Source organism: Elgaria multicarinata, chromosome 11 (genome assembly GCF_023053635.1).
Source record: "Elgaria multicarinata webbii isolate HBS135686 ecotype San Diego chromosome 11, rElgMul1.1.pri, whole genome shotgun sequence".
Classification (NCBI taxonomy): Eukaryota; Metazoa; Chordata; class Lepidosauria; order Squamata; family Anguidae; genus Elgaria; species Elgaria multicarinata.
In genome coordinates this window covers 40306829-40328405 of record NC_086181.1, presented here as the reverse complement: position 1 = coordinate 40328405, position 21577 = coordinate 40306829, and the positions used below count along the sequence as shown (strand labels likewise).

The window sequence follows — 21577 nt, the reverse complement described above, 5'->3', positions numbered from 1 at the left end:
GAAAGCGGCGATTTATTATACACCGGCAGACGGGCCCGTCTTTGCCGGGATGAGAAAAGTTCTTCTGTTGATACGGCTGCAAGCGAACTGTCAAGTGTGGGACACATTATGCCCGTCCTGTCTGTATGGAGTCATGTCTGTTGGCATCCCCAGGCCTGGCCCCTGCTATGGCACGTCCCTATAGCCCCCAGAGGGAGTGGTCTTCCTGCTGCTCCATTCCCCTGAGGGTGGGCTGCCCCACATGAGTGGGGAGAAAGCAGGCCTATAACTCGGTGCCTCGGCCTACTCATCTCCTAGGCCTTCGGCTGTATTGACTGCAAAGCCATGTGCTGGCTAGGGAAGTCTGCCCCTAGTGGCTGAAGTTATACTGCAGGCTTCATCCACAGGGACACATTTAGATTAATTAAAATTAATGAATGGGTTTTTGAAACAAAATAACCTGGAGGCGCACACCTTTAGAGTCCTTTTGGTATGCATGTCAAGTTTCAGGTGTCTAGGTTTTATGGTCTTGGCACAATGGTGGTGACGGCTGGACGGACAGACACACATCCTCTTGATATTACAGTCATAAGTACGTAAGAAGAGACGTTGTGGAACAGACCAAGGGTCCCTCTAGTCCAGCATTCTGTTTATACAGTGGCTGATCAGCTGTTGTCAGGGAACCTATAAGCAGGACATGAGTGGAACAGCACCCTCCCGCCCATGTTCCCCAGCAACTGGTGCATGCAGGCTTACTGCCTCGAATACTGGAGATAGCGCACAACCATCAGGGCTAGTAGCCATTGATAGCCTTCGTCTCCAGGAATTTCTCCAACCCCCTTTTAAAGCCATCCAATTTGGTGGCCATCACTGTGCCCTATGGTAGCAAATTACATAATTTAACTATGCACTGTGTGAAGAACTCCTTCCTTTCATCTCTCCTTAATCTCTCACTAGTTAGCTTCATAGGCTAAGCCCAGGTTCTAGTATTATGAGAGAGGAAGAAAATGTCTCCCTATCCACATTCTTCATACCATGTATAGTTTTGTACACCTCTATCACATCTCCTCTTACTCGCCTTTTTCCCATGCGAAACCATCCAAGCTCGTGTAACCTTCCTTTATAGGGGAGTTGCTCCAGTCCCTTGATAATTTTAGTTGCCCTTTTTCTGCACTTTTTCCATTTCAAGGGATAGAAGGGACCAGTCAAGTCCCTTCTGTCTAAGATGAGATGCATGTATTATGTTTGTGTGTGTTAGGAGGCCACTGACGTAGGAGGAGACCCACCGGGTGACACTTTCCCCAAGGCCTCCTCCAGCTTGAGTTGGCGCTGAGTTATCAATACAAGAACATCCCTATTGGATCAGACCAAGGGTCCGTCTGTTTCTTAACTGCTGGAAAATCCCAGCAGCAATGACAGCATGAAGGCAACAGACCCTCCCGTGCGGTTGTTTCTCAACAACTAGTATCCGGTACCTCTAGGGATGGAGGTTCTATTTTTCTCCAAGTGGCAACTGATCTATCTTGCATAGGGTAGGGTGACCATATGAACACTCTGTCTTCTAGGTAAGGAAAATTATTTTCTCTTCCCTCCCTGACTCCCTGGCATGGCCCCTTTCTATGTGTGGATGATGCAAGGCGTAGCATGAAGGCAAATAAAACACTGAGAAGACCCGCAAGTGTGGTGGCTTCCCTAACCGGTAGAGGGTAAACTACTGCAAATAGTGAATCTGGGGAGTAATTACTAAAGTAGGGTGACCATATGAAAAGGAGGACAGGGCTCCTGTATCTTTAACAGTTGCATAGAAAAGGGAATTTCAGCAGGCGTCATTTGTATATATGGAAAACCTGGTGAAATTTCCTCTTCATCACAACAGTTAAAGCTGCAGGAGCTATACTAGAGTGACCAGATTTAAAAGAGGGCAGGGCACCTGCAGCTTTAACTGTTGTGACGAAGAGGGAATTTCACCAGGTTCTTCTTATGTACGAATAACACCTGCTGAAATTCCCTTTTCAATACAACTATTAAAGATACAGGAGCCCTGTCCTCCTTTTCATATGGTCACCCTACTCTTGCATGAATTTGTTTAATACCCTTTCGGAGACATCAACGTCCAACGGCCAATGTATAGGATCTTGGGAAACTGCCTTATACCAACTCAGACCATGAGTTCATGTAGCCCAGTATTTTTGACACTGACAGGCATTAACCCTTCCGGCTTTGAGGCAGGATTTTTTTCCAGCCATACCTGTGGATGCCAAACCTCGAACCTGGGACCTTCTGCATGCAAAATGAGTGATCTACCAATGAGCCATGTCTCCTCATCTTCTGGCTGCCAATTGAATACACTAATTGGCACCTCAGTACAAAGTGTAATGCAGAAGGAACCCTTGTAACCCCATCCTGAGCATATTTACTCAAAAGGAAGCCCCATACAGCTCAATGGGATTTCCCCTGCGGAAGTATATAAAATTGCAGAGCAGTATATAAATGTAATAAATAATAATAATAGCTGAGGATCCTAGAAATAACCTCACAGTTCTCTTTAATAATTTCTATAGTCTTTCTTATGTCTATAGTATGTAAGGTAACCGAATGCCCGCCAGATGTTTTGGACTAGAACTCCCGTTGCCCCTGGCCATTGGTCATGCTGGCTGCGGCTGATGGGAGTTGTAGTCCAAAACAACTGGAGGGCATGCGTTTGCCTATCCCTGGCATAAGGCAGGGGTGTGCAGACAGTTCTCCAGATGTTTTGGACATCAACTCCCATCATTCCTGACCATTGGACATGCTTAGAGGGGCTTCTGAGAGTTGAAGTCCTAAACATCTGGAAATCTACCCGTGGTGTAATTATTTTTAAAAATTAGATAGACCAAAAAATAAAATAAAAAAATGAACCCATTACAAAAATGGCTGCCTGAGCTTCAACCCCTGAGCTAGAATGGCTGCTTGCCCTCAGCCTCCCTGCCAGATTCACTCGAGAGCTTCAAAGTGAAGGCATGGAGCGGAAGTGTGCGTTCCTTATTCCCGTCCCCCAGGCGATACTTCCGGTTCCTTGCCTGGTCCTCTTTGTTACTATAGCCGCTGCCCGGTTCGCCGGGGCGATGTCGGATACATGGAGCTCGATCCAGGCTCACAAGAAGCAGCTGGACTCGCTGCGGGAGCGGTTGCAGCGGAGGCGCAAGCAGGATCCCTTGGGTGAGGAGGCAGCAGGGGAGGAAGGTGGTGTTTGGATGGGAGGTCAAAGGTCACCGGTGGGCTATGTAAAAGAGGGTCAGAAAACATCAGGGAGGGCAAGGGACAGGACACTATGTGGGGTTAAGGACAGAAGTGGAGCTCTGCTGGATTAAACCAAAATTGGCCCATCCAGCCCAGTATCCTGTTTCCAACAGAGGTCAGCCGGGAAACTTGCAAGCAGTACACTGAGGCAGCAGCCCTCTTCCTCTGTTGTTTGATCCCCAGGAGGCTCACTGCCTTTGAACATGGAAGATCTATTTAGGCACCGTGGCTAAGGATATAAGATGAGGCTCAGCCTGAGGTGGGTCTTTAACAAAGATGATACAGGGATGCCCTATGAGGACAGGCTGAAGGAACTTGGGGTGTTCAGTCTGGACAAAAGAAGACTGAGGGGAGACAGGTTAGCAGTGTTCAGGTACATCAAAGGGTGCCACAAGGAAGATGGTCAAGAATTATTTTCCATTGCCACAGAAATTAGGACCCGAAATAATGGGTATAAGTTACAGCTACCTAGATTTTGATTAAATGTAAGGAAAAACTTCCTGGTGGTAAGATCTGTACAACAGTGGAACAGTCTATGTAAGGAGGTTGTGAGTTCTCCATCTCTGGAGGTTTTTAAGAGAGGCTGGACAGCCACCTCTCATGGATAGTTTAATGGGTTTTCCTGCAGAGGGTTGGGCTAGATTATCCTTGTGGTCCCTTCCAATCTCACAATTCTATGATTCTAGTACAGGAGTGGCGAAGCAGGTGCTTCCAGGAAGCTCAGACAAAGGGGGTGTAGTCCCGTACGTCTGGAGGGTGCCAAGTTGGGGAAGGTTGTTTCAACTGGAGATCCCAGAGATTGTGCAAAACACGTCCTCAACCACAGAGCTAAGGTCCTCCTTCCACAGCTGACCTTTGTGGTGAGTTGATTATGGCTGTGGGAAGAAAAAACATCTTTTGTCTGTGCTGGATCTAGTGCCAACCCAATTTCGTAGGGTTCAGCAGGGGAAGAGAGCGTGAATCAGAATCGGACGCAAGCCCTTCAGCTTAGGGAGACGTCCCAGCCTCCTGACCTGGGCCGGATGGAACCTCCTTGTACAACAGCAGTCTACCTCTGAACGCCAGAGGATGGTAGCTTCGCGCTGTCCACTGTTGGAAACAGGATGCTAGGCTTTGGTCTGATCCAGCAGCAGGGCTGCTCTTCCAAAACGCTGGATACAAAATTTCAACGGGTGGGTCGAGGAAAGGAAAGAGGCAACAAAAGATGGGATTTGGGGTGGAGAGGAGGAGAAGTAAAAAGACGAGACCACCTTTTCCAAGTGGACATTGTTATAATGCCCCCCTTCTCCCAGACCTCAGGAACCCGGAGCTGGCACTCACTCCTCCCTTCCGCAGCGACAGCCCGGTGCCTTCGTCCATCACCCCCAGCAGCGCCACGGAGCCGGGGGACCTGGTGGCTGACCCTGAGCTTGAAAAGAAACTCCTTCATCACCTCTCAGACCTCGGGCTGGCTCTGCCCACGGATGCCTTGTCCATCTGCCACGCCATTTCCACGGTGAGCAGCAAGGCAGCAACGCTGCTGCCTCAGGCCCTCCTTGGCCCTGTCCTCATCTTAGGGCGTTCAGTGTTCTTCCTGTTGGGTCCGTTCATATTTAGGGACCGCGGAGGGATTTGGGAATTGGCGTGGAAACTTCGCCATCCTCTGCAGAATCCTGAACAAGACTAGTCCACCTTGCTGCAGATACATTTTATCTATATCCGTATCTATCTTTTAACATCCTCTGCAACATCCCTAGCAAGACAGATCCACTTGTTGCAGTAATATTTTATCTACAGATATCTGCAGATATAGATATGACTGTGGGTGAGGTTTTCCCTCCACCCTGCCTCTGAAACTTTAGTTTATTTTGTAATAAAAAAAATTAAAAATAAAGGCAATGAAAAAGAAAGACGTAGGAGATCGCTAACAAAAGAAATTCACTGATTATAATTCTTAGTTTATCACTAGAACAAAAATACCCAACTACGAAAGAATAAAAATAAAAGTTGTGTAGCATCTGATGTGTGGAATCTGATCACAAGTTTGAAGGCCTTCGCACAGGAAATAAATGGAAACCACAGTGCTGTGATACCTTTCTTAAAATTGGAATTCTTAGGTCGCTGCTCTTGTAGAGCAAGTTTATACGTAAGAACAGAAGAGCCCTGATGCTGGATCAGACCAAGGGTCCATCTAGCCCAGCACTCTGTTCACACAGTGGCCAACCAGCCATCGGCCAGGGATGAACAAGCAGGACACAGTGCAACAGCACCCTCCCGCCCATGTTCCCCAGCAACTGGTGCATACAGACTTACTGCCTTGAGTACTGGAGATAGCACATAACCATCAGGGCTAGTAGCCATTGATAGCCTCCAGGAATTGATCCAACCCCCTTTAAAAGCCGTCTAAATCATAGTCTCCCAGATGTTATCAGCCAACTGCTTTGGAGATTCCCAGTTATGCATCTTTATGACCTTGCAGCTGTATACAATTGCTTAAGCAGGGCTTCGTGCCCTATAGGCAATGTTCGATGAACTGTGGGATCATTTCACGCAGGCCGTGCCTGTACAGCGCTGTGCATACTTCTCATCTCTGCGGTTGTGCTGCGTTAAAGTCAGGTTGTAGTCGTAGCATAGCGTTTTAACACCTAGGAAGCTGCTGACCCAATGCCCGGTTGGACCGTTGTTCTATTTCGCTGAGCATTGCTTACAGCAGCCTTCTCCAACCTCGTGGTCTTCAGGCTTTATGGTGATACAATTCCCAGCATTCTTGACCATTGCCCATGGTGGTTCCTGGGGCAGAATCCCATGCTGCTCTTACTCACGGGGCCAGCCCCGCCAATTCCGTTCCGCACGAGGCCTCTACTGCTTCCAGATCAACAATTTGGTTCCCAAACAAGTGGAAAGGCGTAAGGGCGTTCCGTCCACCTGCCCCCTTCCAGAAACGAGGGTTTCTTCTCATTTCGGGGCTTGCCCCCAGGAGTGCTAAATCGTTCTGCAAGTAGCAGGAGCTGCTCGTGGAATGAAATTGGTGGACCAAAATTTGCAGCCAGGTCCGCCACTAGCGGGCACCATTGGATTCTCCCCTGGTGGCCTTTTCCTCTTCCCATTGCATTCTGGGGGCAACAGGGCTGCCTCGCCAATTGGCCACTGCTGTGATGCCGCCCGCCCCTCTGATTGGCCTGTTCTTCCTCCTGCAGCCCGAAGCCCCTGCCACGCAGCGGAGCGTGGAGAGCCTCCTCCAGAAGTTTGCGGCCCAGGAGCTCATTGAGGTGAAACGGGGCCTCCTGCAGGATGACGACGACGACCTGCCCATGCTGGTGACCTACGCCGACCACTCCAAGCTCTCCGCCATGATGGGCGCCGTGGCCGAGAAGAAGGGCGCGGCGGAAGGCGCCGGGGGCGGAGGGGTGAAGAGGCGGGCGGAGCAGGACGCTGGGGCGTCTGCCTCCGTGGCCTCCCCTTCTACCTTGGCGTCTTCAGAGCCCCTCAAAGAGCCCCCCAAGAAGTCTCGGAAGCAGGCCTCGGACCTGGACCTCGAGATCGAGAGCTTGTTAAGCCAGCAGTCCACAAAGGAGCAGCAGAGCAAGAAGGTAGAGAGGTTTGTGGCAGGCGAGGGTGTCGGACCTCTTGCAGTCCGAGGGCCGAATTCCATTGCGGAGACGTTCTTGGGGGCCGCGGTCCAGTGGTGGGCGGGGCTAAAGGGGAGGAGCCAAAAATGCCAGCGTCTTTTAGCTCAGTGGTTCCCAAAGTGGGCAGTACTGCCCCCTTGGGGGGTGGGGTGGGATTGCATAGGGGAGCGCTAAGAGGCAAAGGGGCGGCGGGGGGCGCTCGAGGTGGTCTTTTCTGTACCAGGAGTTTTGGTTACAGAAGGACATTTCTGATCGCTCTCCTGCACTATGGAGAGTGGTTCAGAAGCCCCTGGTTGCATTTCCAACATCATATTTGGTGGGATGTGGTTTTACTGTGGTCTGACTACTTCTCTCCAAGCAAAGAAATCGACTCCAGTTTACTAAACGTGGTGATTTAAGACTCAAGTTAAGTGACTTTAAACCACACATTGGGAAACTGGTATCACTTCATCAAGCCCATCCATCACATTAAGAATTTACAGAATAGCGAGGTACTCTACGCTAGTTACTAAATGCGATATCTAACATTCTTGCTAAATGGCTATCAGACTTTGAAAAGATGATATCACTGGATCAAGTTCATCAGTTATGTTTAACTGAATGAACTAAAAAAATGTAATTGGATTTTGAATAAATATTCAATTAATTGTTACTGTTTTGAATTTTATTGTTATTATCTTCCTTAGTGGGTCGTTGAAAACCACTATTCTGAATAATGATTTTTATAGTGTAGGGTAGGGGGCACTGAGCATGAGTTTGTGGAACCAAGGGGGCGGTTACCTGAAAAAGTTTGGGAACCATTAAGTCTAAGCTTTAGAAGTGTTTCCACCTTTTTGAATGGGGGAAAAACTGGACAAAAACACGAGGAAAACGGGATGAGGAGGGAAAAGGAAAAAAAATGAAGGAGTCTTTTAGCAGGGCTGGCGGAATGGCTCCCTCTTCCCTCCGCCTCTCCCTCTGAAGGGCCTGCTGAAAGGGCTGCTGGTGGTAACAGGTGAGGGAGGAGAAGCCTTCATGAAGGCCGTCCTCAGCAGTGCTTCCTCTCCCTAAGGATATCCTGCTAGAAACGTGACCCAATATCCCTCGTTCTGCAAAACAACCACCACCCGGAAAGGCCTGCCCTCGTTTGCACGCAATGTGGATGGGGACAAAAGTAGCCCAGTTGGAACCATGAGGGCTAGGACCTTGGGCCTCTTTGTTTCCACCCACTTGGGCTCAGTCTCCTTGCCTTTCCAGGTGAGCCAGGAGATCCTGGAGCTGCTGAACACGACGACGGCCAAGGAGCAGTCCATTGTGGAGAAGTTCCGCTCGCGGGGCCGGGCTCAGGTGCAGGAGTTCTGCGACTACGGCACCAAGGAGGAGTGCATGAAGGCCAACGATGCCGAACGGCCCTGCCGAAAGCTGCACTTCCGGTGAGCTCTGGGAGGAGGGGAGCTGCTGGTGGCCCTCGCACACCACACACACACACACACACAGCAGGTAGTTTGGGAAGGGGTGCGCGGGCGTTTTTGCAACTTCTGGGGATTTTGAGCAGGGAACTGTAGGCCAAGGGTGGACAGAAGCTAGATCCCCAGATGTTTTGGACTTCAATTCCCAGAAGCCCCTGCCAGCATGGCCAATGGTCAGGAATGCTGGGAACTGAATTGCAAAACATTTGGAGGTCTATCTTCAACACACCGCTGCCAGTACTAGGATAGGTGGACGGTGTGGCGTAGTGGCTAAAGTGTTGGACTGGGAGCTGGGAGATCTGGGTTCTAGTCCCCACTTGGCCATGGAAACCCACCGGGTGACTTTGGGCCAGTCACAGACTCTCAGCCCAACCTACCTCACAGGGTTGTTGTTGTGAGGATAAAGTGGAGAGGAGGAGGATTATGTATGCTGCCTTGGGTTCCTTAGAGGAAAAAAGGCAGGATATAAATGCAAATAGTCAATAAAATAAAATATACAATATAAATAGTCTGACCCAGTAGAAGGCAGCTGCCTATGTGTTGTTCTCCAGGAAGGGAAATGAGTTTGAATCGGTTGGTTCTTTCTTTCTTGAAAGTATTTTTCACCCACCCCTTAGCGAAAAAGGGATGTGGGAATGGTTCACATATAACATGTAAACCTAGGTCTCATCTACACCAAGCAGGACATTCCACTATGAAAGATGTATGAAAGCGGTATATTTATTTATTACATTTTTATACTGCCCAATAGCCGAAGCTCTCTGGGCGGTTCACAAAATATAAATGGCAGGAGCCACACTACTGCTTTATAGTGGTCCTGAAGTGCACTGACAACTGTTGGGGCCCATGACACATCTACACCAGGCAGGATATAACACTATGAAAGTGGTATATGGTATGTGTCAATGGGCCCCAACAGTTGTCAGTGCAATTCAATAACACTATAAAGCAGTAGTGTGGCTCCTGCCTTTTATACACCGCTTTCATAGTGGAATATCCTGCTTGGTGTAGATGAGCCCCAAGACTGTCCCTGCCTGCAGGCTTACAATCTAAAAGGGGAACAGCACACAAGGAAAGTGGAATGGGAAGGGAAGAGGAAGAAAAAAATGAAGTCTCTTAAAATTAAGTTCTCTTTCATGTGTGACTGGAAACCAGAAGCCCCGAGTTGCACGTCCAGTTCCAGGCAGGGAAATGAAGTCCCACTTCGGAGAAGCCAGTGGGGTTTCAACAGAAGGGTGGGCGCCACTACCGAAAAGGATGTAATAAATATTTTATAAAACCCATTTGGGCCAGCCTTCTCCAACCTGGAGCTCTCTGGATGTGTTGGATTACACCTCCCATCACCCCCCAATATGGCCAAGGGGTGATGGGAGTTGTAGTCCCAACACATCCGCCATGGGCACCAGGGAGGTTGAACCCATGGCTTTGTGGGAGAAGTGTGTTTCTTCGGGGACCGATTTGGAAGGCGCTGAAGATGCGTTGCTACTGAGGCAGCTGTCAATGTTGTCTTCTTCTTCCAGCCGCATCATTAACAAGCACACGGACGAGTCGCTGGGCGACTGCTCCTTCCTCAACACCTGCTTCCACATGGACACCTGCAAATACGTGCACTACGAGATCGACGCTTGCGCCGACCTGGACGCCCCCTGCGGGCGGGAGCTCAGCGCAGGCCAGGAGCTGGCGCTGCCCCAGGCGGTTGGAAGGGACTCCAGCGTCGACCGTCTCTTCCCCCCTCAGGTACCGGGCGTTGGCGGTTGCGAAGTAACAAACCCTTCCACTAGGCCCGTCGCATAAACCCTTCTCAGGCCAAGCGCCAGCCCTTGAAAACCTGAGGGAGAGTTAAATAAAACCTTTCCCCTAGCTCTGAGGGAAACAGGTTTAATATTGGATCTCTCTGAATATACCGTGGGTATAATCTGGTGTGGGTGTTTAATAACTGTAAGGCAGGTAAATAATGCCAAGCGGACACATGGTATTGGGTAGCTAACCTAGGGTGACCCTCTGAAAAGGAGGACAGGGCTCCTGAATCTTTGTTGCATAGAAAAGGGAATTTCAGCAGGTGTCATTTGTATATATGGAGAACCTGGTGAAATTCCCTCTTCATCACAACAGTTAAAGCTGCAGGTGCCCTGCCCTCTTTTAAATCCAGTAAGTCTAGTATAGCTCCTGCAGCTTTAACTGTGGTGATGAAGAGGGAATTTCACCAGGTTCTCAATATATACAAATAACACCTGCAGAAATTCTCTTTTCTATGCAACTGTTAAAGATACAGGAGCCCTGTCCTCCTTTTCATAGGGTCAACCTAGCTAACAATATAATAATAAGTGTGTTGTTATTTAAAAGCTTTAAATAAAAATATAATACTTTCAATCCTGCCTAATCTAAACTGTCCACACACTAACCTCCGCACTGCCTTCACACCAATCCTAAGTCCCTAGAACCCAAACTCTTCTTGCTCTGCCACAAAACAACTCCCCTCACTCACACACACACACACACACACTCACAAACTCCCAACACTCTCCTTATATACTCCTTCACACACACCCCACCTAATACATGATAAACCACACCCACTCAGTTCTAACATTCCCTACTTACCAGATATACTAATGCAGACATATACAAGATAATCAATTGTGGGATAATGCCACAGCAGTGACAAGTGTTGAGGTGGGAGCGCTTGGCCGTCATGCATCCCGGCATCAAGCGACAGCTAGGCAGAGGGGGAGGGGTGTCAAGGAAGAACGAGTTGGATGATGTGTACATGTATATTTATATTTTTGAATGGGCTATGCAGATCAAGCTCCTTTGCCTATATTTGCATATTTTTTGCATCATTTAACCTACCGACAGCTGCAAAAGCCTTTTTGCAGACATTTGCATGGGGGTAAAACCTAGATCAAATAAATAAAAGATGCATCTGATCCTTGAGGTCATCTGGTGAAGGTGTCCTGATTGATGCCGCGAACGCTCGAGGTCCTTTCAGTATTCTGTTTGGAACAGGGCCCTTATCTGTCATCCACTATGAGAATAAGGCACGTGGAAGGTCTATAAAGCACCCAAGACCCATTATCCTGTCTTCCAGCAAACACCCCCCCCCCCCCCAAAGTCTCTCATCCCTTCCCGTCCCACCTTCTTTCCACCCCTGCTCATCCTAATTTCCCAGTTCCTCTGCTTGGCCATGAAGACGAGCAATTTGTCTTTTAATAGCGAAAGAAAAGCGCCCCGTTTCAGCATTTCTGCAGCCGATAACTAAATTCACAGCCTTTTGCGTAGCTTATCCTGAAGACAGAGCAGGATAGAATTTTTAAAGATCAATTATGCAAATGTATGCAAATGAGATAAAACACTTCAATGTCCTCTCTGCAAAATGTGTTGGGGTTTAATTGTCAAATTTGGGGTGTTGCCTTTTGGGACGGTAGCAGAAAACAGGAACCCTCTACGCCAAAGGAGATCTCCAGGTGCTTTGGACTTCAACTCCCAGCATCCCTGACCACTGGCCACGCTGGCAGGGGGTTCTGGGAGCTGAAGTCCAAAGCGTCTAGAGCTGTGCCTTCTGCCCATCTCGGCTCCACGTCCTCTAACGTGGTCCCCCGTGCATTTTCTCTCTGGCTTGCCGGCAGTGGATTTGCTGTGACATCCGCTACCTGGACGTCAGCATCTTGGGCAAGTTCGCCGTGGTGATGGCCGACCCGCCCTGGGACATCCACATGGAGCTGCCCTACGGGACGCTCACGGACGACGAGATGAGGCGCCTCAACATCCCCGTGCTACAGGACGACGGGTTCCTCTTTCTGTGGGTCACCGGAAGGTACGCCAGAAGCTGGGGAGGCCGGGCCAACCCGGGACTGGGGGAACGACAGAAGAGACGGGTGTGGGGAAAACCTAGGCCAGCCTTCCCCCAAGCGAGTGTCCTCCAGAGGTGCTGGGGATGATGGGATTTGGTCCAGTGCCTCTGGAGGGCCCTTGGTTATTATTATTATTATTATTATTTATTTATATAGCACCATCAATGTACATGGTGCTGTACAGAGTAAAACAGTAAATAGCAAGACCCTGCCGCATAGGCTTACAATCTAATAAAATCATAGTAAAACAATAAGTAGGGGAAGAGAATGCAAACAGGTACAGGGTAGGGTAAGCAGGCACAGGGTAGGAAAAAAGGCTGACGTAACGCCAACATACGAACCTTTGAGCCCTTATTTATTTATTTATTTATTTATTTATTTATTACATTTTTTATACCGCCCAATACCCGAAGCTCTCTGGGCAGTTCACAAAAATTTAAACCATTAAGAACATAATAAAACCTCCAACAATCTAAAAACCCCAATACAAAATACAATATAAAAAGCACAACCAGGATAAAACCACACAGCAGAGATTGATATAGAATTAAAACACAGAATTAAAACAGCAAAGTTTAAATTTAGGTGTTAAAATACTGAGAAAATAAAAAGGTCTTCAGCTGGTGACAAAAAGAACACAGTGTAGGCGCCAGGCGGACTTCTCTGGGGAGCTCGTTCCACAGCTGGGGTGCCACAGCGGAGAAAGCCCTCCTCCTAGTAGCCACCTGCCTCACTTCCTTTGACAGGGGCTCACAGAGAAGGACCCCCTTTGGATGATCTTAAGGTCCGGGCAGGTACATATGGGAGGAGGCGTTCCTTCAAATAACCTGGCCCCAAGCCGTTTAGGGCTTCGTATGTTAGTACCAGCACTTTGAATCGGGCCCGGACCTGGACTGGCAGCCAATGAAGTTGTAAAAGGACTGGTGTGATGTGATCTCGCCGGCCAGTCTCTGTTAGTAAATGGGCTGCCCTGTATCCTGTGGATTTCAGGGTGGCGGGTGCCTTTCTCCCTCCCCATTTATCCCCACAACGACCCCGGGGGGCTAGTTTAGGCAGAGAGATGGCAACCGGCTCAAAGTCGAGCTTCACGGCCACAGCATTCCTCCTACGCGCTCGGCATTGATTTGACCGTGAAAGCACTAAGTAATTGTCGTGTTTCTCAGAAAGCTCCTTTTCTCTCCATCTTTCCCCATCAGGGCCATGGAACTGGGCCGAGAGTGCCTCAATCTTTGGGGGTGAGTACGACCTGGCCGGCGTCTGTGTATCATTCCCTTGATAGGACAGCCGTCACTGTTGTGGTTTTTGCTGCTGGCTTTATCGTTGGCTTTTCTTTGTTTTTTCTCTCTATTTTATTGTATTTGATGTTTTTAGGGCTTCTAATATTTCAACTGTTTTTATGGATTTTATTACCGTAAGTGGCCCTGGGAGGGCGCCTGCCCTGAAAGTTGGCCAGGAAATGTTTTAAATACATGAATGAATGTTGACTGCTCTCTATGGTTTCTCTTCTCCTCACATTCTCTGACTCCCTGCTGTTGACCCCCCCCTCCCCGCTGCCCCCAACATCCTCCCCAGGTATGATAGGGTGGATGAGATCATCTGGGTGAAAACCAACCAGCTCCAGCGCATTATCCGGACGGGGCGCACAGGCCACTGGCTCAACCACGGCAAGGAACACTGCTTGGTAATTCGGGGGCTGGGCGGTTGGTTTCGGAGTCCCGAAGGGACAGGTGGGGGCCTCAGGCAGGATTCACCATCGATGTAGAAGCCATCAGGTCCAGATATTTCACAGTGTAGGAATTTGCCTTTTTATCTTTATTTATTATTATTATTTATTTATTTATTTATTTATATAGCACCATCAATGTACATGGTGCTGTACAGAGTAAAACAGTAAATAGCGAGACCCTGCCGCATAGGCTTACAATCTAATAAAATCATAGTAAAACAATAAGGAGGGGAAGAGAATGCAAACAGGCACTGGGTAGGGTAAAACTAACAGTATAAAGTCAGAACAAAATCAAGTTTTAAAAGCTTTAGGAAAAAGAAAAGTTTTTAGCTGAGCTTTAAAAGCTGCGGTTGAACTTGTAGTTCTCAAATGTTGTGGAAGAGCGTTCCAGGCGTAAGGGGCAGCAGAAGAAAATGGAAGGAGCCGAGCAAGGGAAGGAGAGACCCTTGGGCAGGTGAGAAACATGGCATCAGAGGAGCGAAGAGCACGAGCGGGGCAATAGTGTGAGATGAGAGAGGAGAGATAGGAAGGAGCTAGACAGTGAAAAGCTTTGAAGGTCAACAGGAGAAGTTTATATTGGATTCTGAAGTGAATTGGAAGCCAATGAAGAGATTTCAGAAGTGGAGTAACATGGTCAGAGCGGCGAGCCAAGAAGATGATCTTAGCAGCAGAGTGGTGAACAGAAACCAACGGACTGATGTGAGAAGAAGGAAGGCCAGAGAGAAGAAGGTTGCAGTAGTCCAACCAAGAAATAACCAATGCATGAACAAGAGTCTTGGCAGAAGAGATTTTAATTTTATTTTTAAAAAAAGAGCAAGCTGCTAGTCCTCATGGCGAAGACAAGTGAGAAATGCTCCAGGCTTTTCCCCATCCCATCTGCCCCTTTGTTTCCTCTGCCAAGAAAAGCTTGAACACCCAGGTCGTTTGAAAAAGGTAGATTATGGAATTAGGTCTCAACCCGCACCGAGTTGACGTGCGGGCTGCAAAAAACAAACAAACCTTGAGACACTTGCAGTGTCATCAGACCCACATCTTTCTGCTTTGCCCGAGGGGGTGTCGGAGGACCCACCCTGGGTGCTGTATAGGGATGTGCTCCGCTTCTCCTCGAACCGGAGAAGCAGGAGCGGAGCGGGAGGCTCCGCCTACCCTTAAGGCGGCAGCGAAGAGGATTGGGGGGCCGGCGGAGCGTGGTGAAGAGGATCGAGGTGAAGGCGGATCCTTCGCCTCGATCCGTTGCTCCACCAGAAAGGTAAGTGGGGTCTACCGGGCCCTGCCACTGTCGCCCATGCAGCGACAGCAGCAGGGCCCGGTAAATCCCCCCTCCCTCCTCTCCCTTACCTGCGTCCGTCTGCGGTCCTTCGGCTTCTTCAATTGAACCCGCGGCTGAGCCACAGGCTCAATTGAAGAAGCCGAGGGACCGCGGATGGACACAGGTAAGGCCCTCCTCCCCCTTGGTCACTTACCTGGCTCTCCCGCCGTCGCCGCACGAGCGGCGGCGGCGGGAAGGCCAGGTAAACCACTCTCCCTTACCTGCGTCCGTCCGTGGTCCCTCGGCCTCTTCAATTGAGCCACGGGCTCAATTGAAGAAGCCGAGGGACCGCGGACAGATGCAGGTAAGGCCCCCCCTCCCCCTTGGTCTCTGCAGGTAAGGGAGAGGAGTGAGGGGGGCCTTACCTGGCACCACTCCCCTCTACTGCGGAGCTCCGATTCGGAGCTGGAGCTCCGCGACGAAGAGGAGCGGACTATGGGCGGAGCGGGGGGTCCGTGCACACCCCTAGTGCTGTATGTCCCTAGGATGCTGGCCACAGGCAATAATCTCACCTAGTGACCCAAGGCTGCTGGCTGCAGACAACAGCCCCCCCCCCCCCCTTTTGATGAACATTGCAAGATACGATGCCTAACAAAGCCGTCTGCACTTCAATTGGCACCACTTGCTCCAAGAATCATCAGACGGGGGGAAATCGTGTTTCCCTGCCGTCGCCCTGCCTCCTGATTCTGTCTCACAATAGGAACGAACAGCTTCCTCTTTCTTCGCACGGGAAAGAAAGAGGAAGCAAGCAGCAGCCGTGTAGCTTTTTTTTAACCATGCGGCTTCGCCTGCCCACAGCGAAAAATAGCGGCGAGTTTCTTTATAGCCAAAAAAATATATATCGGATTTGATGAGGCTCATTTTGTGACGGAAAACAGAGCAGAAGGAGCGGGAGGAAGGCTTCATCGTCAAAATGCCCTGCCAAGAAGCACGAGTGGCCAGTCACGAGCCTGCCATAAAATGCTCGCCTGAAGAAGCCCTCAGTTTATTCCAGGGGTGTTGCGCCTCAAGCCGGAGGGCTGAATCTGGCCCTCTCGGGTAGCCGGGGTGGCCATGTTCCCCTTCTCCCAGCTCCATTCAGGGGTCTGGAAACAAAACCCTATGAGGAGAGGCTGAAAGAACTGGGCGTGTTTAGCCTGGAGACGAGAAGGCTGAGGAGAGACATGATAGCCCTCTTCAAGTACTTGAAAGGTTGTCACACAGAGGAGGGCCAGGATCTCTTCTCGATCCTCCCAGAGTGCAGGACACGGAATAAGGGTCTCAAGTTACAGGAAGCCAGATTCCGGCTGGACAGCAGGAAAAACATCCTGACTGTTAGAGCAGCACGACAACAGAACCAATGACCTAGGGAGGTCGTGGGCTCTCCCACACTAGAGGCATTCAAGAGGCAGCTGGATAACCATCTGTCAGTTATGCTTTAAGGTGGATTCCTGCATTGCGCAAGGGGTTGGACTGGATGGCCTTTGAGGACCCTTCCGACTCTACTATTCTAGGATTCTATTCCCTTTCCTCTAACAGCCAATCATTTGGTGGATTCCCAGCTTCTTTGCATTTCCCTCCACCCCACCCCCCCATTCTAAAACAGTGAAATTCCCTTAGTTAGGAGCAGGAAGAGCGTTAAACTTCCAAAATCAAAATCAAGCTGAAAGGTTGAACCCAGGTGATGACTAACCCACCTGTCGATCTTTTCTCACGGGCAGGTCGGGGTGAAAGGAAACCCCCAGGGGTTCAACCGGGGTCTCGACTGCGACGTCATCGTGGCTGAGGTGAGGCGGGAACGTCCAGCCCGGCGCCCCCACAGGCGTGTGTCCCCTGTGGCTTCCTCCCCCCATCCCCGTATTTACTCTCCCTAAGATGCTGCCCCTCTCCACGCTTTGCAGGTTCGCTCCACCAGCCACAAACCAGATGAGATCTACGGCATGATCGAGCGTCTCTCACCGGGGACCCGCAAGATCGAGCTCTTCGGAAGACCCCACAACGTGCAGCCCAACTGGTAAGCGGGCCCCGAACCACCCCGTGTCTCTGAACCACCAATCAGATCCCTCGTTTTTAGACCCCTCGCGGCGTTTTTAGGCCAGATTTCAGAAGCGCTGCTTTGCTCCTCCGTTTTTAAAATTCCGAAAGGCTTCTCTCTCCCCGCCTCTCCTTGTAGAGAGGTACTCTTCCATGAGATCTTCCTTTTAGGGGATCTGATTAAAAGAAGCTTGCTGGCACCAACCAACCAGATTCCCTTCCCCTTATCTTGACCCGATCTTTCTTCAAGCCCAGGCTATCCCAGGCTCATAAACAGCCAGCCATGTTGCTGACCATTATTGTGGGAAAGACGGGAGAGAGGCTGAAAGAACTGGGCATGTTTAGCCTGGAGACGAGAAGGCGGAGGCGAGACATGATAGCACTCTTCAAATACTTAAAAGGTTGTCACGCAGAGGAGGGCCAGGATCTCTTCTCGATCCTCTAGAGTGCAGGACACAGAATAACGGGCTCAAGTTAAAGGAAGCCAGATTCCAGCTGGACATCAGGAAAAGTTTTCTGACTGTTAGAGAAGTATGACAATGGAACCAGTGACCTAGAGAGGTTGTGGGCTCTCCCACACTAGAGGCATTCAAGAGGCAGCTGGACAAGCATCTGTCGGGGATGCTTTAGGGTGGATTCCTGCATTGAGCAGGGGGTTGGACTCGATGGCCTTTAGGCCCCTTCCAACTCTGCTATTCTGATTCTAATCCCTTTCTTTCAGGCTCCAAATGTCTACCAAACGTGTGAGCAGCCTGCTAGATGGACCAAAGAGCTGAATTCCATTTTGGAGAAGCTCAGTCCAATGATGGGCCAGGCCCAAGGGCGTAATAGTATACATGTTGAGACATAAAAAAAAGTCCTACAACTCCCAGCATTGCCCAGTTAGCCCTGCTGGGAGCTGTATTATTATTATTATTATTATTATTATTATTATTATTATTATTATTAATTATTATTATTATTATTATTATTATTATTATTGTTGTTGTTATTATCCCGCCTTCTTTCCTCCAAGGAACCCAAGGCGGCGTACATAATCCTCCTTATCTCCATTTTAACCTCACAACAACAACCCTGTAGGACTTTTTTCTATCTTAACATGCCTAAGAAATTAAAGCACCTACGTAGCTTACAATGCTACTTTGAAATCATGTGTCTTCACACCCTTTCTAAAAGCCAATTTGGAGAGGGGGCGGTGATCGTAGTTGTTGAGAGAGCACATTCCACAGTTGAGAACAACACAGGCAAAAGCTAGGGTGACCCTATGAAAAGGAGGACAGGGCTCCTGTATCTTTAACAGTTGCATAGAAAAGGGAATTTCAGCAGGTGCCATTTGTATATATGGAGAACCTGGTGAAATTCCCTCTTCATCACAGCAGTTAAAGCTGCAGGAGCTATACTGCAGCTATACTGTGGCCAGATTTAAAAGAGGGCAGGGCACCTGCAGCTTTAACTGGTGTGATGAAGAGGAAATTTCACCAGGTTCTCCATATATACAAATGACACCTGCTGGAATGCTTTTCAACACAACTGTTAAAGATACAGGAGCCCTGTCCTCCCTTCCATAGGGTCACCCTAGGCAAAAGCTCTTTCACCCATCCCAGATAAATGGGCCTTGGTGGGTACAGGTGTCTTCCAATAGGCCTTTCCTGCTGATCCAAATACCTGGGCAGGTTCATAATGAGATGGGCAGTTCCTGAGACAGCCAGGTTCTAACAGGGCTTGTTCAGGCAGTTCTAATAGGTTTAGATTTGATACCTTTAGCATGTAGGTAGAATACTGGACCATGAATTCTAAATAGTCATTAACAGAATTAAGGGCGCAATCCTATGCATGTGGAGACGGGGGGGAAATCCTACAACTCCCAGCATGCCCCAGCCAGCTGGCTGGGGCATGCTGGGAGTTGTAGGATTTTTCCCCCCTGTCTCCACATGCATAGGATTGCGCCCTTAATTTCTTACTACCAGCAACTAAGCTTTAGGAGAGGCGATTTAGCCTTTTAGAACGGAGGGGGGAAACCGGCATGAAAGCCAGGAATGGTTGTGGGCTGGCTGGAGAGCGTGGCTGCTCAGGGAGGCCTGGATTTGGCCTCTGGCCTCGACGTGTTGCACCACTGATGTATATCCTTTAACGAACCCTTGAGGTGGGACTGCTACCTGTGGCGTGAAGGCCGCCTCTCCCCCCCCTGTAATCTCCCTCTTTCGCCCCTTAGGATCACCCTCGGCAACCAGCTGGACGGAATCCACTTGCTGGACCCAGACGTGGTGGCCCAGTTCAAGCAGCGGTACCCCGACGGCATCATCTCCAAGCCCAAGAACATGTAGCGGGAGGGGAGGGGAGTGGTGGGTGAAGACACCCACAGACACCCACCCATGCTATGGACCAAGACTTGTCTGTTATGGTGCATCGTGAGTGAGAAAGGAAAGGCTATGTATGGCGATCTTTAGTTTTTTAATAAAATGGATTTTTTTTCCAGAGCTGTTAGGGAATCAACCTTTGCTTTCCGGTGTTCCTCGATATGTGGTCTTTACGTCCCTCAGCCCCCGTATTTTCTCATTCCGCCTCTTACAATAAGGAAGAGACAGGCCAGTGTGGCATAGCAGCTAAAGTGTTGGACTAGGAGTCCGGAGATCCAGGTTCTAATCCCCACTCGGCCATGGAAGCCCACCGGGTGACTTTGGGCCAGCCACAGACTCTCCAGCCCAACCTACCTCACAGGGTTGCTGTTGAGGATGAAATGGAGAGGATTATGTAGGCCACCTTGGAGGAATGAATACATACATTTTAAAAAATCTCTTATCCTCTACAGCAGCCTCTCCCAACTTCGCACCCTCCAGAGGCGTGGAACTACATCCTCCCATCCTCCCCAGCTAGCATAGCTGGTTGGGGATAATGGGGGGTGTAGTCCAACACACCTGGAGGGCGCCAGGTTGGGGAAGCCTGCTCTCGATGCTGTTTGACTGCAATGGCTACCATTCCCTCTGCTAGCTAAGGCTGATGGGAACGAGTGGGTTGCACATTCCTCCACCCATGCAGCAGAGGGACAGGAAAAGCCCTGGCTGGGCCGTCTTTCCTTCCGCGTCTACAGGCGCGTTACTGGGAAATGAGCAGGGCAGAGCCAGGAACCACCTGCAGGGAAGCACAACTGCACGGGAGAGGCAGCTTAGGCCTCTCCTGACCGTTCCCCAGGCTGCCTGGGGCTAATAGGAGTTGAAGTCCAAACCATCTTGGGGAGGGAGGCGGGAGGTTGTGGCCAGGGGCACAGATGGGCACTGTGTGGCGCTTCAAATGTTGGACTGCAACTTCCCTCAGCCCCAAGGCAGCCCAGTCAATGGTGAGGGCTGATGGGAGTTGTAGTCCAACAACATCTAGAGAGGCAGGCATTCCCCTTCCCTTTTTGTAGGGTATAGGGTTACTATCCTAGGCCCTAATGGTGAAAGGAGAGGGAGGGTTTCTGGGATAATCTCTACCAGCTATGCCCCTACAGGCATCCACCCCTAGCTATCCAGATCAGGCCCCTCCTGCAAAAGGGCAGGAGTGCTTTTCCTGACCTTGGGTGAGTGGGGGTGCCTCTGAAAGGGCAGGGGGAGATCAGGGAGTCCAATCCTGCTCCCCTCTCCACGCTCAAGCTTGGTCCTGGGGAGGCCTGAGGAATGCCATGAGAAGCCCCCCCTCCCACCCGCCTCCCTTTTGGCTTAAAGCAAGAGGGGGCAGGAAAGCTCACTCAAATTCACGGCGCTCAGTACCACTACACTGCGGGTATAGGACCGTTGCCTTCTGTGTCTTATGGGTGGGCGGCCAGAAGGCTGGTTTCAGCTTTGTGCTTGTCGGGTGCTCAGGTACCAAGTCTCCAGGTTGGCGCTCCAGGTGCAGGGGCTTGTCTCTGCCTCTGTGCCCCTGCCGGCCATCCAAGCTCTAAACAGCCATCAGGCAGAGCTGCAAACCCACCAGCCTTCTCCTGCCTGGTTCTCATTTCTCAGCAGTGAGAAGCAGAGGCTCGTTCTGAGCCTACACTTGCACCTAGAAAACACCGAGCCAAAACAGATTCCAGGCTTTGACCCAAAAAATTGGGGGGGGGGGGGCTGTGGAAAAGGCAAAGGTTGTTTTCTCTGCCGCTACAGCAGTGGAAGCCCACGGCAAGAGAAATTATGGAGCTCTGCTCGCCTAAGGGCCGGTGTGTGGATGCATGTCAGCAAAAGCATATCCCATCACCCACGTCAAAAAGGAAGCTGCTCTCCTTCACCGTCCGTCACTGCAGTACTTTGCCAAACTGAAGAGATCACTCAGCCCTGACCACTTCGGGGTGACCTTTTTGACATTGTTCTAGGAAATTTGTTTCTCTCCACCCCTTTGATACAGGGAAA

The 21577-nt window shown here is 50.0% G+C and overlaps 1 protein-coding gene across 1 annotated transcript; it reads left to right on the top strand.

Annotated features, from left to right (window-relative positions):
• The first annotated feature begins 3049 nt into the window (after window positions 1-3049).
• METTL3 (methyltransferase 3, N6-adenosine-methyltransferase complex catalytic subunit) lies at window positions 3050-19690 on the top strand. Its single transcript, XM_063136469.1, has 11 exons — window positions 3050-3177; window positions 4551-4753; window positions 6435-6827; window positions 8103-8278; window positions 9835-10051; window positions 11941-12128; window positions 13362-13400; window positions 13738-13846; window positions 16901-16966; window positions 17081-17193; window positions 19426-19690. Exons 1-11 carry the CDS (start codon window positions 3084-3086, stop codon window positions 19535-19537), a joined length of 1710 nt encoding a protein of 569 aa, XP_062992539.1. The 5' UTR covers window positions 3050-3083; the 3' UTR covers window positions 19538-19690.
• The last annotated feature ends 1887 nt before the right edge of the window (window positions 19691-21577 follow it).

Coding starts and splice junctions, on each gene's coding strand:
- METTL3 (XM_063136469.1), top strand. CDS start 3,084: ATGTCGGATACATGGAGCTCGATCCAGGCTCACAAGAAGCAGCTGGAC. Junction 12,129..13,361: donor TTTCTGTGGGTCACCGGAAG/GTACGCCAGAAG, acceptor TTTCCCCATCAG/GGCCATGGAACTGGGCCGAG. Junction 13,401..13,737: donor GAGTGCCTCAATCTTTGGGG/GTGAGTACGACC, acceptor CATCCTCCCCAG/GTATGATAGGGTGGATGAGA.